The 18,138-nt window shown below is 40.8% G+C and overlaps 1 protein-coding gene across 7 annotated transcripts in view; it reads left to right on the top strand.

The window, feature by feature from the left end:
- Positions 1-18,138, top strand: part of NIF3L1 (NGG1 interacting factor 3 like 1) — a 43,269-nt gene that overhangs the window by 20,290 nt on the left and 4,841 nt on the right. For 6 of the 7 annotated variants that reach the window (XM_035007422.1, XM_035007421.1, XM_035007420.1 and 3 more), the window contains exons 4-6: positions 4,012-4,138; positions 6,569-6,707; positions 15,077-15,160. In XM_035007422.1, coding sequence (XP_034863313.1) covers positions 4,012-4,138; positions 6,569-6,707; positions 15,077-15,160 — 350 coding nt within the window. The remainder of the gene's footprint in view (positions 1-4,011; positions 4,139-6,568; positions 6,708-15,076; positions 15,161-18,138) is intronic. The other variant, XM_035007424.1, reaches the window with a different exon arrangement.

Below are 18,138 nucleotides of genomic sequence, written 5' to 3'. Positions count from 1 at the left end.
TTTATTTTATTTTATTTTTTAAAGATTTTATTTATTTGAGAGTGAGAATGAGAGACAGCATGAGAGGGAGGAGGGTCAGAGGGAGAAGCAGACTCCCTGCCGAGCAGGGAGCCCGATGCGGGACTCGATCCCGGGACTCCAGGATCATGACCTGAGCCGAAGGCAGTCGCTTAACCAACTGAGCCACCCAGGCGCCCTATTTTTATTTTTTTAAGATTTTATTTATTTGACAGAGATAGCGAAAGAGGGAACACAAGCAGGAGGGGGAGCGGGAAAGGGAGAAGCAGGCTTCCCGCTGAGCAGGGAGTCCGATGCGGGGCTCGATCCCAGGACCCTGGGATCCTGACCTGAGCCGAAGGCAGACAGACGCTTAACGACTGAGCCACCCAGGCGCCCCTCCCAAGCACTTTCTAAATTTTATTTTTGGGCACCTGGGTGGCTGAGTCGGTTAAGCATATGCCTTTGGCTCAGGTCATGATTACAGGGTCCTGGGATCGAGCCCCACGTCGGGCTCCCTGCTCAGCGGGGAGCCTGCTTCTCCCTATCCCGCTCCCCCTGCTTGTGCTCTCTCTCTGTCAAATAAATAAAATCTTTAAAAATAAATAAAATTTATTTTTTATTTAAATTCAATTTAGTTAACATATACTGTATTATTAGTTTCAGGGGTAGAATTTAGTGATTCATCAGTTGTATTTAACACCCAGTACTCATTACATCAAGCGCCCTCCTTAATGCCCATCCCGCCACCGAACTCCCCTCCAGCAACACGCAGTTTGTTCCCTAGAATTAAGAGTCTCTTATGGTTTGCCTCCCTCTCTGTTTTCATCCTATTTTATTTTTCCTTCCCTTCCCCTTTGTTCATCTGTTTTGTTTCTAAAATCCCACATATGAGTGAAATCATAACAGTATTTGTCTTTCTCTGACTTATTTCGCTTAGCATAATGCTCTAGTTCCATCTACATCGTTGCAAATGGCAAGAGTTCATTGTTTTTGATGGCTGAGTAATATTCCATTGTATATGCATAGCATGTTTTCTTTATCCATCTATCTGTTGATGGACATTTAGGCTTTTTCCATAGTTTGGCTATTGTGGACATTGCTGCTATAAACATTGGGTGCATGTGCCCCTTCCAATCACTATGTTTGTATCCTTTGGATAAATACCTAGTAGTGTAATTGCTGGGTCATAGGGGAGTTCTATTTTTAAATTTTTGAGGAACCTCCATACTATTTTCCAGAGTGGCTGTACCGTTTGCATTCCCAACAACAGTGTAAGAGGGTTCCCCCTTTTCTCCACGTCCTCCCAAGTACTTTAAAGGGGAAAAAAAAAACCATTCAGGTGCCTCTTATAAGGCCAATCATTTATTAGGGCAGAGATACCAAAATGGTGTCTCATAGATGATTTCCTTTGAAGCTAATTTATCCTAATGCCTTTTGAAACATGTTAAAAGACAAGTTACACAAAGCTGTAACTTAATAATTGTTTAAAAAACAAAGATAAATATAATGATTTTAATAAAGTGGAAATCTGTATCAGGCTACAACAGAAAGTGATTCTTTCATGAGTGGTTTTTTTTTTTTTAAAGATTTAATTTCTTGGGCGCCTGGGTGGCTCAGTTGGTTAAGCGACTGCCTTCAGCTCAGGTCATGATCCTGGAGTCCCGGGATCGAGTCCCACATCGGGCTCCCTGCTCAACGGGGAGTTTACTTCTCCCTCTCACCCTCCTCCCTCTCGTGCTGTCTCTCATTCTCTCTCAAATAAATAAATAAAATCTTTAAAAAAAAAAGATTTAATTTCTTTATTTGAGAGAGAGCGTGCACACACACAAGCAGGGAAGAGTGGCAGAGCGAGGGGGAGAAGCAGACTCCTTGCTGAGCAGGGAGCCCAACGTGGGGCTCGATCCCAGGACCATGAGATCATGACCTGAGCCGAATGCAGACGCTTAAACAACTGAGCCACCCAGGTGCCCCTTATGAGAGGTTTTTAAGTGTAGACACCTTATAATTAAATTGCAAATGTTTTCTAATAGTGTTGAGGAATTTAAAGAATCTCAAGAGAAATTATAGGACTTTATAGATTCCAGTCATGGTGGTCTTTTACCATATTGAAATACTGTGTAAATACTGAAATTAAAAGAAAATGATAGAAATAAAGCATGAGAATTTCAAACAATATGAAAGTCCTCCTTGTTCCTTTTACTCAGTTCCAGGATCTTCAATGCCAATCATCTTTTCCCTGTTTTTGGAGAAGTGGGTATCTTTTCATACGTATACAGGGATATGAAGAAATGCATAGTTTTTTTTTTCCCCTTAATTAAATGGTATGCTGCATTTGCCTTTTTTTATTTACCAGGGTGTCTTAGAGATCATCCCATATAGTTATAGAAGATCTCTTTACCTGCTGTGTAGTGTTTCTTACTTTAGATGTACTGGGTTTCTTTAAGCATTCTTCTTCCTAACTGATGAGCTTTTTTTTTTTTTTTTTTTTAAACTGATGCACATTTGGTTTTAGTTTTTCCCTATTACAGGTAATATCTGGGCTTTACCATTAGATTGGGGTCCAGGCAGTTTTTCTTTTCAAAGCTCCACAGATGATTCCAGGGTTGACAACAACTCCAGATTCTTTTAAGGTGTCTTTTAGTTCTAGAACTCTATGATTATAGTTAGAGTTTATGGTTAAATACAAAACTTTCCTGATGCCAATCTTTCTGGAGAGGCTCTAGGGCATTGCTTTTCAGAGGGTGACTCAAGGACCCCCTACATCATTGTTAATGGGATGCTTATGAAAAATGCACATTTTTGGCTTTTCATCCTAGATCTATGTAATTAGAATTGGGTTTGCCTGAAAATCTGTCCCAGAGATCCTTGTATTCAGTGATATTTGAAAGTTAACTTCTGTAGGGCTTTAAAAAATTCAGTTTGCCCTACTCCCATTCGCAGAAGTTCTGTTTCACTGGATCTGTAGAAGGGTCCAGCAGCTATCATTTTAAGAAGCTAGCAGATTGCTGATACACACCTGGGATTTAGAATAGTTCTATAACAGGGCCCCTGCGTAGCTCAGTAGGTTAAGCATCTGCCTTTGGCTCAGGTCATGATTCCAGGGTCCTAGAATTGAGCCCCGCATCGGCCTCCCTGCTCAGCGGAGAGTCTGCTTCTCCCTCTCCCTCTGCTGTTTCCCCTGCTCTGTGCTCTCTGTCCAAAAAAAAAAAAAAGAATAGTTCTATAACAGTGGTTTCAAAGTGAGGTCCCTGCGTCAGCAACCTCAGCATCACCTGCAGCTTGTTAGAAAGGTAAATTCTCAGATCCCCACCTAGACCTACTGAATCTGAAACTCTGGTGGTAAAGCTCAGCAATCTGTGTTTTAATAAGTCTACAAGGAGATTTTGTGGTGCTTGGGTTGTGCAGTGGGGCTAAGCATCTGACTCTTGGTTTCCGTTCAGGTTGTGATATCAGGGTCATGAGATCAAGCCCTGTGTTGGGATCTACACTGAACGCAGAGCCTGCTTGACATTCTCTTTCCCTCTTCCTCTGCCCCTCCCGCTCATGCTCGCTCTCTCTCAAATAAATCTTTTTAAAAAAAATCTATAAGGAGATTTTGATGCATGCTGAAGTTTGAGGAATATTATTCTAGAGAATAGTTTGGTTTGGGATTGAATCCTAAATTTCATGTAATCTAATCTCTATTTCAGGAGGTTGTAAACTGGATTGTTTAAAATACGATTCAAAGGGCACCTGGGTGGCTCAGTCAGTTAAGTGTCTGGTTAAGCACCTGACTCTTGGTTTCAGCTCAGGTCAAGATCTTAGGGTTGTGAGATTGAGCCTCGCGGCAGTGAGGTCCAAACTCAGCACAAAGTCTACTTGGGATTCTCTCTCCCTCCCGCCCTGCCCCTTCTCTTGTGAGCACATGCTCGCTTTCTCTCTCTTTCAAATAAATAAAATCTTTACGAAAAATGAAATACATTTCACTTACATTTATCCTAAAGGAGCAAGTGATTTTTTTTTTTTTAATAGGACTGATGGTGAAGAACAAACACGGATTAGTCTGAATTGTAGTCAGGAGGCTTTGATACAGGTGGTGGCTTTTCTTTCCCAGAGCAGACAGTTCTATCAGAAGACCGAAATTCTGTCACTGGAGAAGGTAATAAAAATATATTACTGTGCATTTTTGTTTGACAGATTTATTTGTAAATTGTTAGATTGACAGGCTATTAACTTTACTTAAAGAAGTACAAGATGGTGTTGAGTGCATAAAATACCCTGAAAAATATATTGAGAAAGGGAGACGTTCCAGGAGTGGAAAAGTGTTGATAGATGTTTAGTCTCTTCGGGCTGCTATAACATATCTGGGCTCTATGTGGATAGCTTTTGAAGAACAGAAATGTATTTCTCACAGTTCGGGAGGCTGGGAAGTCCAAGGTAATGGTACCAACAGATTGGGAGTGGTATCTGGTGAGGGCCCACTTCCTGGTTCATCAGTGGCGCCTTCTCTCTGTGTCCTCACATAAAAGGAAGGACTAGCGATATCTTTGAGCCTATTTTATAAGCGAATCCCAGTCATGTGGGCTCCCCACTCATGACTTAGGTACCCCCCAAGGGCTCCACCTCCTGATACCATCACCTTTGGGGGTTAGGATTTCAACGTATCCATTTGTGTGGGGCAGACATATTCAGGTCATAGTGGTGCCGTACTTTAAAAAAAAAAAAAGTTCTGGTTTTGGGGTACTTGGGTGGCTCAGTCCATTAAGTGTCCGTCTCTTGATTTTGGTTCAGGTCATGATCTCATGAGGTGGGTCATGAAGTGGGCCTCCACGCTGGGTGTGGATCCTGCTCAAGACTCCGCTTCCCCCCAAGCTCACATGTATTCTCTCTCTCAAAAAAAATAAAAATAAAAAATAATTTTAAAGATTCTGTTTGTTTTTTTTAAGATTTAAAAAAAAATTTAGTTGAGAGAGAAAACAAGCAGGGAGAGGGGCAGAGGGAGAAGCAGACTCCCCACTGAGCAGGGAGCCGGATGCAGGGCTCAATCCCAGGACTCCAGGATCATGACCTGAGCTGAAGGCAGATGCTTAACCGACTGAGCCACCCAGGCGCCCCTAAAGATTCTGTTTTTATTGAAGTGTAGTTGACACCTAGTATTACATAGCAGTTCTTTTTAGGGTTAGAGACTCCGTTACAGGTTATAGATTCTATCTCTTTTATACCCTCTGCCTGGACCATTTTATTTGCTCCTTTAACAATTGGCCACCATTTGTATAATGATTCCTATATCTTGACTTTTCTGGCTCAGAATGCTTTCTTAAGGTAAAAAGTTAAACTCGTATTTCCAGGGACTCTGGACATTTTCCTCCTAATAGATCCCACAAGTACTTCAATATATACAAATACTGACCTTATACCCTATATCACCCCTTTATTTTTATTTATTTATTTTTTAGAGAGAACATGCACACCCGTGAGAGCAGGGGTTGGGGGGAGGGGCAGAGAGAGGGGGGGAGAGAGAATCTTAAGCAAGCTCCACCCTAAGATCATGACCTGAGCCGAAGTCAAGAGTTAGATGCTTAACCGATGGAGCCGCCCAGGCGCCCCTACATCACCCCTTTAAATATTTTTTCTGTTTCATTGGTGGCATCATCACCTACCTTATTTTCCAAGATTCCACAACTCTGCCTTGCCTCTCATAAATCCCAGCCCTGCTGATCTGTCCCCAAATCGAAACTGTCTCTTCTCTATTTGCTTTGTCATCGTAGTAGTTGAAACTCTCATCTTTCGTCACCTGGGAGATGAGTAGTCTCCCTAGTGGGCACTTAAAAGAGACAGTCCATGCTTTCTGGCACAGTGTACAAAGCCCTTCATGACTGGCCATACCTTCTGTCCCTAGCCCTTGCTCTGCACACCAGCTAGAGTGTCTGTTCTTAGATCCACCCTGAGCTCATGCCTTTCCACATTTCACCCTATCCCTTTCCTACTACACTGCACTTACCATCACTCCTTTTTTTTTTTTTTTAACCTTTTTTCTGATCTGGGAGACCCAAGTCTCTGTAAAACCTTTGATTCCAGGAGCCTGGGTAGCTCAGTCAGTTAAGCATCTGCCCTCGGCTTAGGTCATGATCCCAGGGTGCTGGGATCGAGCCCCACATTGGGCTCCTTGCTCAGCGGGGAGCCTGCTTCTCCCTCTGCCTGTCGCTCCCCCTGCTTATGTTCTCTCTCTTTCTGACAAATAAATCTTAAAAAACAACAACAACAACAAAAAGAACCCCTTTGATTGCACTTCCTCCAAGTACCCCCACGCCAAGTACCAGCTCATTTATTTTGTGGTTTCCTTGTGCTTCCATAAAATAGCACCTCTCTTGTATTTAAACACTTTTATTATGATTAGTTATCTAAAGATCTGCCTTTCCAGAAGACTGAGCTCGTAGAAGTCAGAGAATATTTTTGTCAGGTTTGCATATCGAGACTTTAGCCTGGTGCTGGCTATAGTAAGCTCAGTGTGCATGTTTTATTCTCATCATTTGCTGTTTGTTTTCTAGGATGAAGATGGATAGTTTTTCTAACTTCTGTTTCTCCTCAGCCTCTGCTTCTACATACTGGAATGGGACGGTTATGCACACTGGATGAATCTGTTTCCTTGGCAACCATGATTGAGCGAATCAAAAGGCACCTTAAACTATCTCATGTTCGCCTTGCTCTTGGGGTAGGAAGGACCTTAGGTAAATATGTACTGTTTATTTGTCCGGTGTATCTACTAATGTAGTATTATGTAGCGTTTGGGCAAAAGTTGAAGCTCTTGGTTATATATTCATATAAGTGACAGGAAACATGTTAGCTCATGGGAGATGACTGGTTTATTTTATCAATCAGGGTGGGCTAGGTTATGCTGTGGTATACATCTTATTGGCTCAAACAAGATTTATATCTCTCTCATATTTGGTGTTCATTTCAAGTCAGCAGCAGAAGTCTCCTCACTGTAGACTGATTTCTGTTGCAGAGGGAGAGTTAGGAGGGTCTTAAAGCATCAATTAAGTATTCCAGCCTGGAAATGATACATTTTCTGTTTAACTCATGTCCAGAATTAATCACATTGCCAGTACAAGTCAGGGCATGAAATGCAGTCCTACCATGGGCCAAGAAGAGAGCTGGAAATTGTTATTGCTCCAATTAACAATGCAAATGTTATATTTTACAATACTGGTGATATTTTATAATGAGGTGCAAAGTGACCCACTGCAGTTTGAGTCTTATAGCCACTGCCTTGTCCTTTGGCTTTTCCCAGTATTTGGGGGAACAAAGGAAGTGAACAGACCATTTGTCCTGCAGTGAGCCTAGCAGTGTACTGAACTTCTTAAGTATGTGAATTCCCACTGCAAAGGCAGTGAGTGGGGCATACTTGTTCTGAGTGTGGATTCTGAATGCCTTGGGTTCAAATTTGTCTGTCCTATTTGCTGCATGACTTTGACGAGTCAGTGAACACCTCTGTGTCATGGTAGTCTCATCTGTAAAAACTGCAGTAACAATAAGAAAACCTTACTCATCAAGTTAGTCTAATTCATGTGACAGGGCACAGTGACTGGCATACATTGAATATAGTACATGCTAGCTGTTAATTATGTGGGAGGTATTTTTGTTCCATTATATTACAGGTTCAGACAAATAGGTAACTTAGTCCCCAAACAACTCATGGAAGTTAGTTTCCAAAGAAAATGGGTGGCAGAGATGGGATTTGACTTCTGATCCAACCCCAAAGCTGCTTTTTTGATTTTTTTCTTTCAAACAACATTTTTATGTTATTGATTGATTGATTGATTTAATTTTTTAAAGATTTATATCTTTATTTTGGAGAGAGAGCAAGCACGCACGTGGGTGTGGGGGGGGGGGGCGCGGGAGGGGCAGAGGGAGAGGGAGAGACAATCCCAAGCAGACGCTGCGCTGAGCGCGGAGCCTGATGTAGGGCTTGATCTCATGACCCTAAGATCACAACCTGAGTTGAAACCAAGAGTTGGACGCTTAACCACCTGTGCCACCCTGGTGCCCCTGTTTCATTTATTTTTTAATTGAAGTATACTTAACATACAATGTCATATTAGTTTCAGGTGTTCAACAAGTCTGTAGATGCTGCTATGCTCACTAAGTGTGCCTACCAATCTGTCACTATACAACACCATTACAATACCATTAACCATTTTCCCTGTGCTGTGCCTTTTGTCCCCGTGACTTACTCATTCTGTAACTGGACGTGTCTCCTACTCCCCTTCACATATTTGGCCCATTTCCCCTCTCCTCTGGCAACCATCTGTTCTCTGTATTTAGGGCTCTCCTTTTTATTTATTTCTTTTGTTATTTTAGATTCCATGTATGATTCCTCATTATGGTATCTGTCTTTCTCTGTGACTTATTTCACCTAGCATAATACCCTCTAGGTCCATCCATGTTGTTGCAAATGGCAAGATCTCCTTTTTTTGTGGCAGAGTAAATGTTTCATTATGTATACTTACCACATCTTTCTCCATTTATCTATTGATGTGCATTTATGTTGCTTCCTTAGCTTGGCTGTTGTAAATAATGCTGCAGTAAACATAGGGGTGTATATGTCTTTTCAAGTTTGTGTGTTTATTTTCTTTGTGTAAATAGTAGTGGGGTTACTGGGTCATATGGTATTCTATTTTTAATTTGTTGAGGAACCTCCATACTGGTTTCCACAGTGGCTGCACCAGTTTGCATTCCCACCAACAGTACGTGAAGGTTCCTTTTTCTCCACATCTTGCCAGCATTTGTTATTTCTTGTCTTTTTGATTTCATCCTTTCTGACAGGTGTGAATGATACCTCCTTGTGGTTTTTGATTTGCATTTCTCTGATGATGAGTGATGTTGAGTATCTCTTCACATGTCTTTTGGCCGTCTGTATGTCTTTGAAAAAATGTTCAGGTTTTCTGCCCATTTAAATCGGATTATTTGTTTTTTGTTTTTAGTGTTGAGTTGTATAAGTTCTTAATATATTTTGGATGTTAACCTGTTTTTGGATTTATCATTGCAAATATCTATTCCCCTTCCAGTAAATTGCCTCTTCATTTTGTCAATGGTTTCCTTTGCTGTGCAAAAGGTTTTTTTTGTTTGTAATTAAGATTTTATTTTTTTGAGAGAGAGCAAGAGAGCGAGCGCAGTCGGGGTGAGGGGCAAAGGGAGAGTCAGACTCCCTGCTGAGCAGGGAGCCCAACGTGGGGCTCAATCCAGGACTCCAGGATCATGACTTGAGCCAAAGGCAGACGCCTAACTGACTGAGCCACCCAGATGTCCCTGTGCAAAAGCTTTTTATTTTGGTGTCGTTCCAGTTTTTGCTTGTGTTTACATGGCCTCAGGAGACCTATCTAGAAAAGTATTGTTAAGTTCAGTGTAAGAGAAATTATTGTCTATGTTTTCTTTTAGGAGTTTATGGTTTCAGGTCTCACATTTAAGTTTTTAATCCATCTTGAGTTTATTTTTGTGTATGGTGGTAGGATAGGGGTCCAGTTTCATTCTTTTGCATGTAGCTGTCCAGTTTTCCCAGCATCATTTGTTGAGCAGACTTCTTCCCATTGCATATTCTTGCTTCCTTTGTTGAAGATTAATTGACCATATATAAATGTGGGTTTATTTCGGGGCTCTATTCGGTTCCATTGATCTATGTGTCTCTTTTTGTGCCAGTACCGTGCTGTTTTGATTATTAAACCTTTGTGGTACATCTTGAAATCAAGAAGTGTGATGCCTCCAGCTTTGTTCTTTCTCAAGATTGCTTTGGCTTTTCAGAGTGTTTTATGATTCCATACAAATTTGAGTATTATTTGTTCTAGTATCATGAAAAATGCTGTTGGTATTTTGATAGGGATTGCATTGAATCTGTAGATTGCTTTTGGTAGTATGGACATTTTAATATTCCATTATCAAATCCATGATAATGGATTATCTTTCCATTTGTGTCATCTTCAATTTCTTGTATCAGTGTTTTATAGTTTTCAGAATACAGGACTTTCACCTCCTTGGTTAAGTTTATTGCTATTTTATTATTTTTGGTGCAATTGTAAATGGAATTGTTTCCTTAATTTCTCTTTCTGCTACTTCATTATTAGTGTATAAAAATGTAACAGATTTCTATATATTAATTTTGTATTTTGCAACATTATTGAATTTATTACTTTTAATGGTTTTTTGATGGAGTCTTGGGGTTTTTTATGTATACTATTATGTCACCTACAAATAGTTTTATTTCTTCCTTATCAATTTGGATATCTATTTCTTGTTTGATTGCTATGACTAGGACTTCTGGTGGCAAGAGTGGGCATTCTTGTCTTATTCCTGAGCTTAGAGGAAAAGCTCTCAGTTTTTCATCATTGAGTATGATGTTAGCTGGGAGTTTTTCCATATATGGCCTTTATTATGTTGAGGAATGTTTCCTCTAAACCCACTTTGTTGAACAGATGTTGAATTTTGTCCAGTGCTTTTTCTGCACCTATTGAGATGACTGTATGATTTTTATCCTTCGCTTTGTTAACGTGGTGTATTACATTGATTTTATGACTATCAAAGCATCCTTGCATCCCTAGAATAAATGCTACTTGATCGTGGTGAATGTATTGTTGAATGTGGTTGGCTAATATTTTGTGGAGGATTTTTGCATCTATGTTCACTGGGGATATTGGCCTGTAGTTTGGGAGTGTCTTTGTCTGATTTTGGAATTGGGGTAATGCTGGCCTTGTAGAATGTATTTGGAAGATTTCCTTCTCTTCTATTTTTTGGAATAGTTTGAGGAGAATAAATATTAACTCTTGTAGAATTCACCCGTAAATTCATCTAGACTTGTATTTGTTGGGAGTTTTTTGATTATCAATTCAGTTTGATTACTAGTAATCAGTCTGTTCAGATTTTCTATTTATTCCTGATTCAGTTTTGGAAGATTGTGTATTTCCAAGAGTTTATCCATTTCTTCTGCGTTGTTCAGTTTGTGGGCATGTAATTTTTCGAAGTAGTCTCTCATCCTTTGTATTTCTGTTGTGTCAGTAGTTACTTCTCTCATTTCTGATTTTTTAAATTTGGGTCCTCTCTGTTTTTCTTGAGTCTGGCCAAAGGTTTATCAATTTTGTTTATCTTTTCAAAGAAATGACTCTTGGTTTCACTGATATTTTCTATTGTTGGGTTTTTGGGGGTTTTTTTTTAGTCTTTTTCATTTATTTCTCTGCTCTTTTGTTTCCTTCCTTCTACTGACCTTGGGTTTTGTTCTTTTTCTAATTCCTTTAAGTGTAAGGTTAGATTGTTTACTTCAGATGTTTCTTGTTTCTTGAGGTAGGCCTGTATCACTGTAAATTTTCCGTAGAACTGCTTTTGCTGAGTCTCAGATTTTGGACCATTGTGGACTTTTTTCATTTCCTTTTGTCTCTCTGTATTTTTTTATTTCTACTTTGATTTCTTTGTTGACCCATTGATTTTTTAGCTTTCACATATTTGTGGTTTTTTTCTTGTGGTTGATTACTAGTTTCATGCCTTGTGGTCTGAAAAGATGCATGATTCATTTTCATTCTTAAATTTAGAGACTTCGGGGCAGCTGGGTGGCTCAGATAGTTAAGCATCTGCCTTTAGCTTACGTCATGATCCCAGGGTCCTGGGATTGAGCCCCACATTGGGCTCCCTGCTTGGCGAGGAGTCTGTTTCTCCCTCTCCTTCTATTGCTCTCCCTGCTTGTGCTCTCTCTCGCTCTCTCTGTCAAATAAATAAAATCTTTAAAAAAAAATATTGAGACTTGTTTTGGGGCCTAACGTGATTTATCCTGGATAATCTTCCATGTACACTTGAAAAGAAGGTGTATTCTGTTTTTTTTGGGATGGAATGTTCAATGTATATCTGTTAGGCCCATCTGGACTAATGTGTCATGCAAAGATACTGTTTCATTATGGATTTTCTGCCTGGATGATTTATCCATTGATGTAAGTGGGTGTTAAAGTTCCCTACTATAATGGTATTACTGTCAAATTTTCCCTTTGTCTGTTAATATTTGCTTTATGTATTTAGGTGCTCTGATGTTGGGTGCATAGATATTTATAATTGGTATATCTTCTTTTTGCATTGATCCTTTATCATTATGTAATGCCCTTCTTTGTCCCTTGTTAGTCTTTGTTTTAAAGTCTGTTTTGTCTGATGTAAGTGTTGCTACCTTGGCTTTTTTTTTTTTTTTTTTGTGCTTCCATTTGCATGGAATATCTTTTTTCATTTCTGCTCCTTCATTTTGTATGTGTCTTTAGGTGTGAAGTGAGTCTCTTGTAGGCAGCATATAGTTGGGTCTTGTGTTTTATCTGTTCCGCCACCCTAAGTTTATTGATTGGTGCATTTAGACCATTTACATTTAAAATAATTACTGATAGGTATGTACTCACTGTTATTTAGTTTCTGGTTGTTTATGTAGTTCTTCTCTGTTCCTTTCTTCTCTTTCTCCCTTGTAATTGATGATTTTCTTTAGTGTTATGCTTGGCTTTCTCTCTCTTCACTTTTTGTGTATCTGTTACAGGTTTTGTGTTTGTGGTTACCAGGAGGTTTATCTATAGAATCCTAAGTATATAGCCATCTATAATAATGTGATGGTCACTTAAGTTGGAACACATTTTGTTTTTAAATTTATTCATTTTAGAAAGAGAAAGTGAGCAAGTGGGGGGAGGGGCAGAGGGAAAGAGAATCCTGAAGCAGGCTCCCCACTGAGCATGGAGCCCCATGTGGGGCTCAATCCCAGGACCCCGAGATCATGACCCAAGCCAAAATCAAGAATTGGCTGCCCAGGTGACTGAGACACCCAGGTGCCCCAGTTGGAACTCATTTTAAAAGAACTTCTTTTTTACTCCCTCCTCTATGTTTTTTGTATACATCATCTTATTTTACTTCTTATTCATAACTTTCTTCTAATTACGGCTTTTTCTTTTCCACTTAAAGAAGTTCTTTAACATGTAAGTCTGGCTTAATGGTGATGAGCTCCTTCAACTTTTGCTTGTCTGGGAAGCTCATTTTATCTTTCCTTCAAATCTGAATGATAATCTTGCTGGGTAGATTATTCTTGGTGGTAGGTTTTTTTCCATTTAGCACTTTAAATATATCATGAACATTCCCTTTTGGCCTGCGAAATTTCTGCTGAAAATCAGCTGATAAAATTCTCTTTTAGTCTTTGACATTTCAGTTATTATGTGTCATGGTATGGACCTCCTTGGGTTCATTTTGTTTGAACTCTCTGTGCTTCCTGAACTTGAATGTCTGTTTCCTTCTGATCAGGGAAGTTTTTAGCTATTATTTCTTCAAATAAGTTTTCTGCCTCTTTCTTTCTCTCTTCTCCTTCTTGGACCCATGTAATGCTAATGTTTGTTAGCTTGATGTTGTTGAAGAGATCCCTTACTGTATCCTCGTTAAAAAAATGTTTTTCTTTTTGCTGTTCAGGTTGGGTGTGTTCCATCACCTTGTTTTTCAGATCACTGATCCATTCTTCTGCATCCACTAATCTGTTGATTTCCGCTAGTGTATTTTTCATTTCAGTTATATTCTTCAACTCAGATAGGTTCTTTATGTTTTCTGTCTCTGTGTTGAAGTTCTCACTGAGTTCTTCCACTCTTCTCCCCAGTCTGGTGAGCATCGTTATGACCATTTCTTAAACTCTGCCTGGCATATTGCTTATCTCTGTTTCATTTAGTTATTTTTCTGAGGTTTCGTCTTTCATTGGGAATTTATTCCTCAGTCTCCTTGTTTTGCTTGGCTTTCTGTGTTCATTTCTATGAATGAGGCGGAACAGCTACTTCTCCTAAACTTGAAGGGATGGTCTTGTGTATGATCATCCCTGTGTAGGCTGTATGTGCCCGGTGACTTTGGCTGGCTGGCTGGAGCCGTGTCTGGCATGATCTTGGAGTCCCAGGGCACTCTGTGCTGGGGCTATCCTAGTGGGATGGCAGGAGCTGAAGTGGGCATGGACCAGGATGGTCCTGAGGCTCTCAGAGAATGCCCTGGTAGGACAGCTGAAGCTGAAGTGCGTGCACACTGGGGTGTCCCTCGGCTCTCAGTGTAGAGGGCATCCTGGCAGGATAACTGAAGCTGAAGTGGGTGTAAGCCGAGTGTCCCAGGGTGCTCTGTGCAGGGGGTGCCTCAGTGGGGCAGCTGGAGCAGAGGTGGGGAGTGGGCTGGGGAGGTCCCAAGGTGCTTTATGCAGGGGCACCCTCGCAGGACAGCTGTAGCTGAAGTGGGTACAGAGCTGGGGATCCCGGGGCTCTCCATGCAGAGAACCCCTCTTTTAAAATACCCCAGGGGGTGCCTGGGTGGCTCAGTTGGTTGAGCGTCTGACTCTAGATTTCAGCTCAGGTCATGATCTCAGGGTCCTGGGATCAAGCCGTGCATCAGGCTCCACGCTCAGTGGGGAGTCTGCTTGAGGATTCTCTCTCCCTCCGCCCCTAACCCCGGTCACACGTGCACACACACGCTCTCTCTCTCTCAAATGAATAAATCTTTAAAATACCTCTAATGTAGTGACCACTAATGAGGTGTCCATTCTAGAAGCCTTAAGGGCTAAATACCTGTTGGATTTGGGCTTCAAAGTTTCTGTTATTTTACTCTTCAACTCTTCAGAGGTTGTTCTTTTAGAGTAAATATATTTAAAAATGTATGTCAAATCAACTTGTAGCATTCCTTTAACTAGCTGTTTTGGTTCCTCACCTGAGAACAGAGATAGTACCTGCCTACCTCTCACTGTTGCATGGAAACCCAGGAGAGGTCACTTCACCTCGCAGCAGGGATAAAGCCTAGAGCTGCGCAGTGAGCACTGTTCAGTGCTACCTGACATGGGCTTGTGCAGCACGTACATCTGAGGAAAGAACAGCCCTGTGTTGGGTTATTTATGCAATACCAAAGAATAATCTGCTTGTTTCTATGAAGACATGTTTTGTTACTTTTTAAAATTCAGTTAGCAAAGTTGAGGTACTGGTGATGAGACCAGGACTGAAATCTGCATTACGTGAAGGATTCTTGGTGCAAATTATAATGCTAAAATGAAGGGGAATTGTAAAATATTGGTCTTCTTGTTTCCTTTATCCTGAAGAGTCTCCAGTCAAAGTTGTGGCCCTCTGCGCTGGTTCTGGGAGCACGGTGCTGCAGGGGATGGAGGCCGACCTTTACCTCACAGGTAGGACAGCCTTTGGGTCTCCTTTTCTTTTTTTGTGTGTATCCTTTCCCAACCTTGGTGTATGTTTTACAAGATAAAAAATGGATTTTAGGACAGCGCTTGGTATATAAATGGATCTGATAACTGTTGTTTGAACCTGAACTAAACAGGAACCACCCTGAAATTGGAGACAGATCATATTCTTTGTAGGGGGGAAAAAAAATCATTTTGCAGTTTATTATTAGATTATCTAAAAGACTGATGTTGAGCATTTATTTAACCTGTCTTCTTCCTACACATGATTTCTTTTAATGGGACACTTTCTACCCTTCCACCTTAGCCAGCAAATGGTTCTTACTCAGCCCTAGAGCCAATCATTAGTTCCTGTCAGTTCTAGCTCCAGAATCTTCATAGAGTCTTTCCTCTTATCTCTACTCAGGCATCATCTCCTACCTGAATTACTTTGGTAAGTCCCTAATTTTAGTCTTCCACATACACCCCCCAAATTAACTGCTGTTCACAAGTACAAATTTGATGGGGTATAATATGATCCTAGCTGCAAAGCCTTCAGTGATTTCCTTTATGTGTCTTGGTCAAGCCTGAACGTTCATCCTCTTCCATGCAGCCTTTGCTTACGCTGTTTTCTCCGGCTGGAATGCCTTTCTTGCCCCTTTCTCTATACTTCTAGTGATAAGCTCAGGTACCTCCTCAGAGAAGCTTTTCCCGTCACTGTCTGGCTTCTGCCCTGATGGGCATGCCTTCCTCTCCAATCCCTCTCGCTTTGTCCTTCACCTCTAGGATGCATTTCTATTGGACAGTAATTGTTTGGCACCCAGGCTTGACATTCTGTCCTAGCGGATAACATCTAATAGATAACATGGCCTCTTATTCAAAGTATTTGGAGGCTCTTGATACACTTGCTGATACCACCTGCATTTCCAACTCTGTTCCTCCTTAGGGTTAGGAGAGAGGGAGTTAATTACTTTCTCCAGGGTACCTGGCTGGCTCAGTAGAGTATGTAACTCTTGGTCGTGGGGTTGTAAGTTCGAGCCCCATGTCGGGTACAGAGATTACTTAAAAATAAAATCTTTAAAAAAAAATTACTTTTTTGACTTCTAGGACCAGAATCCAGGGTCTTAACCCCCTGGCCTTTCCCATAGCTACTTCCTAAGCCTCTGCATTATTACTCCTCTCCTGCCTCCCATGTCCATGCCCCTTATTATCTAGCACACCCTCCTTCAGAGGCTGCTGAACTTAACATTGTCACTTCCGGAAGTATAGAAGTGCATCATCTGAGCAAGCCTGACGTAATTGCTCTGAACTTACTAAAAATGTACATGACCATTACCTGTTTTCTATTCTTCTAAAGATGGAAAATTTTTATAAGCCCTCCAACTTGTACCAGATGGAAGTAAACTTTCAGGGGAGCCTGCGTGGCTTAGTCATTAAGTGTCTGCCTTCGGCTCGGGTCATGGTCTCGGGGTCCTGGGATCGAGCCCCGCGTCGGGTTCCCTGCTCAGCGGGAAGCCTGCTTCTCCCTCTCCCACTCCCTCTGCTTGTGTTCCCTCTCTCGCTGTGTCTCTCTGTCAAATAAATAAAAATCTTAAAAAAAAAAAAAAAGAAAAAAAAACTTTCAATGGATAAGCAATTTGACAGAATATCTTATAGCATTATATAATTATTTTAGTATTTATTGTTTTAATTCTTTAAATACTTATTTTAGAGAGCAAAAGCGAGCAGGGGAGGGGTAGAGGAGAGAATCTTCAAGCCAACTCCCTGCTGAGCATAGAGACTGACCTGGGGGCCGATCCCACAATCCTAAGATCATGACCTGAGCTGAAACCAAGAGTCGGATGCTCAACCAGCTGAGCCACCCAGGCTCCCCATGACTATTTTAAAATTAACTGTAGGGGCACCTGGGTGGCTCAGTTGGTTAAGTGTCTGACTCTTGGTTTCAGCTTGGGTCATGATCTCAGGGTTGTGGGATCAGGTCCCTCATCAGGCTCCTTGCTTAGCAGGGAGTCTGCTTGTCTCCCTCTCCCTCTGCTCTTCTCCCTGCTCTCTCCTTCTCTCTCTCTGTTAAATAAATAAATCTTAAAAAAAATATAAGGGGTGCCTGGGTGGCTCAGTCGTTAAGCATCTGCCTTCGGCTCAGGTCATGATCCCAGGGTCCTGGGATCGAGCCCCGCATCGGGCTCCCTGCTCTGCAGGAAGCCTGCTTCTCCCTCTCCCATTCCCCCTGCTTGTGTTCCCTCTCTTGCTGTGTCTCTGTCAAATAAATAAAATCTTTAAAAATACATATATATATAATTATAACATTTTACTTTGAAGAAATTTCAGACCTGTAGAAAAGTTGCAAGGATAGTACAGTGAACTTTTGTATGCCCTTCACTTAAGATTACTAATGGTTATAGGGGCATAGTCAGTTAAATGTCTGACTCTTGATCTTGGTTCAGGTCTTAATCTCAGGGTCATGAGTTCAAGCCCTGTGTTGGGTTCCACACTGGGCATGGAGCTACTTAAAAAAATAAATGAATAATAAAGATTACTGATGGTTATATTTTGCTACCTTTGCACATTCTGTGTCACATACATATATGTGTATGTATGTATGTGTGTGTATAAGTATCTATGGGTGTGTGTATATATATATATTTGTTTATGTGTTTCCCCCAAAACCATTTTATAATAAATTGTATACATGACCTTTTATCTTATCCCTAAATACATCAGCATAGGTCTCCTAAGGATGAAGACATTATATGACCATGCACAGTGATGAAATACAGGAATTTAATATTGTTAAAACACCTATTTAATATGTAGTCTGTATTTAAATTTTGCCAATTGATCAGAATTGTAGCATTTCTTTTTCTGATTGGTATCTAGTCCCTCCCTGATCACTGCATCTAGAATGCATCTTTGTCCAGAGCACTGTTATTTTTGAAGAGTATAGACCATTTGTTTTGTGGCATATCTCTCAGTTTGGGGCATGTGAT

The sequence above is a fragment of the Mirounga leonina genome, unplaced genomic scaffold (genome assembly GCF_011800145.1).
Source record: "Mirounga leonina isolate KUSES-001 unplaced genomic scaffold, KU_Mleo_1.0 Mir_151, whole genome shotgun sequence".
NCBI classification, from domain to species: domain Eukaryota; kingdom Metazoa; phylum Chordata; class Mammalia; order Carnivora; family Phocidae; genus Mirounga; species Mirounga leonina.
Note: the sequence above shows the minus strand (reverse complement) of the source record. Positions and strands in the feature narration are given on the sequence as shown.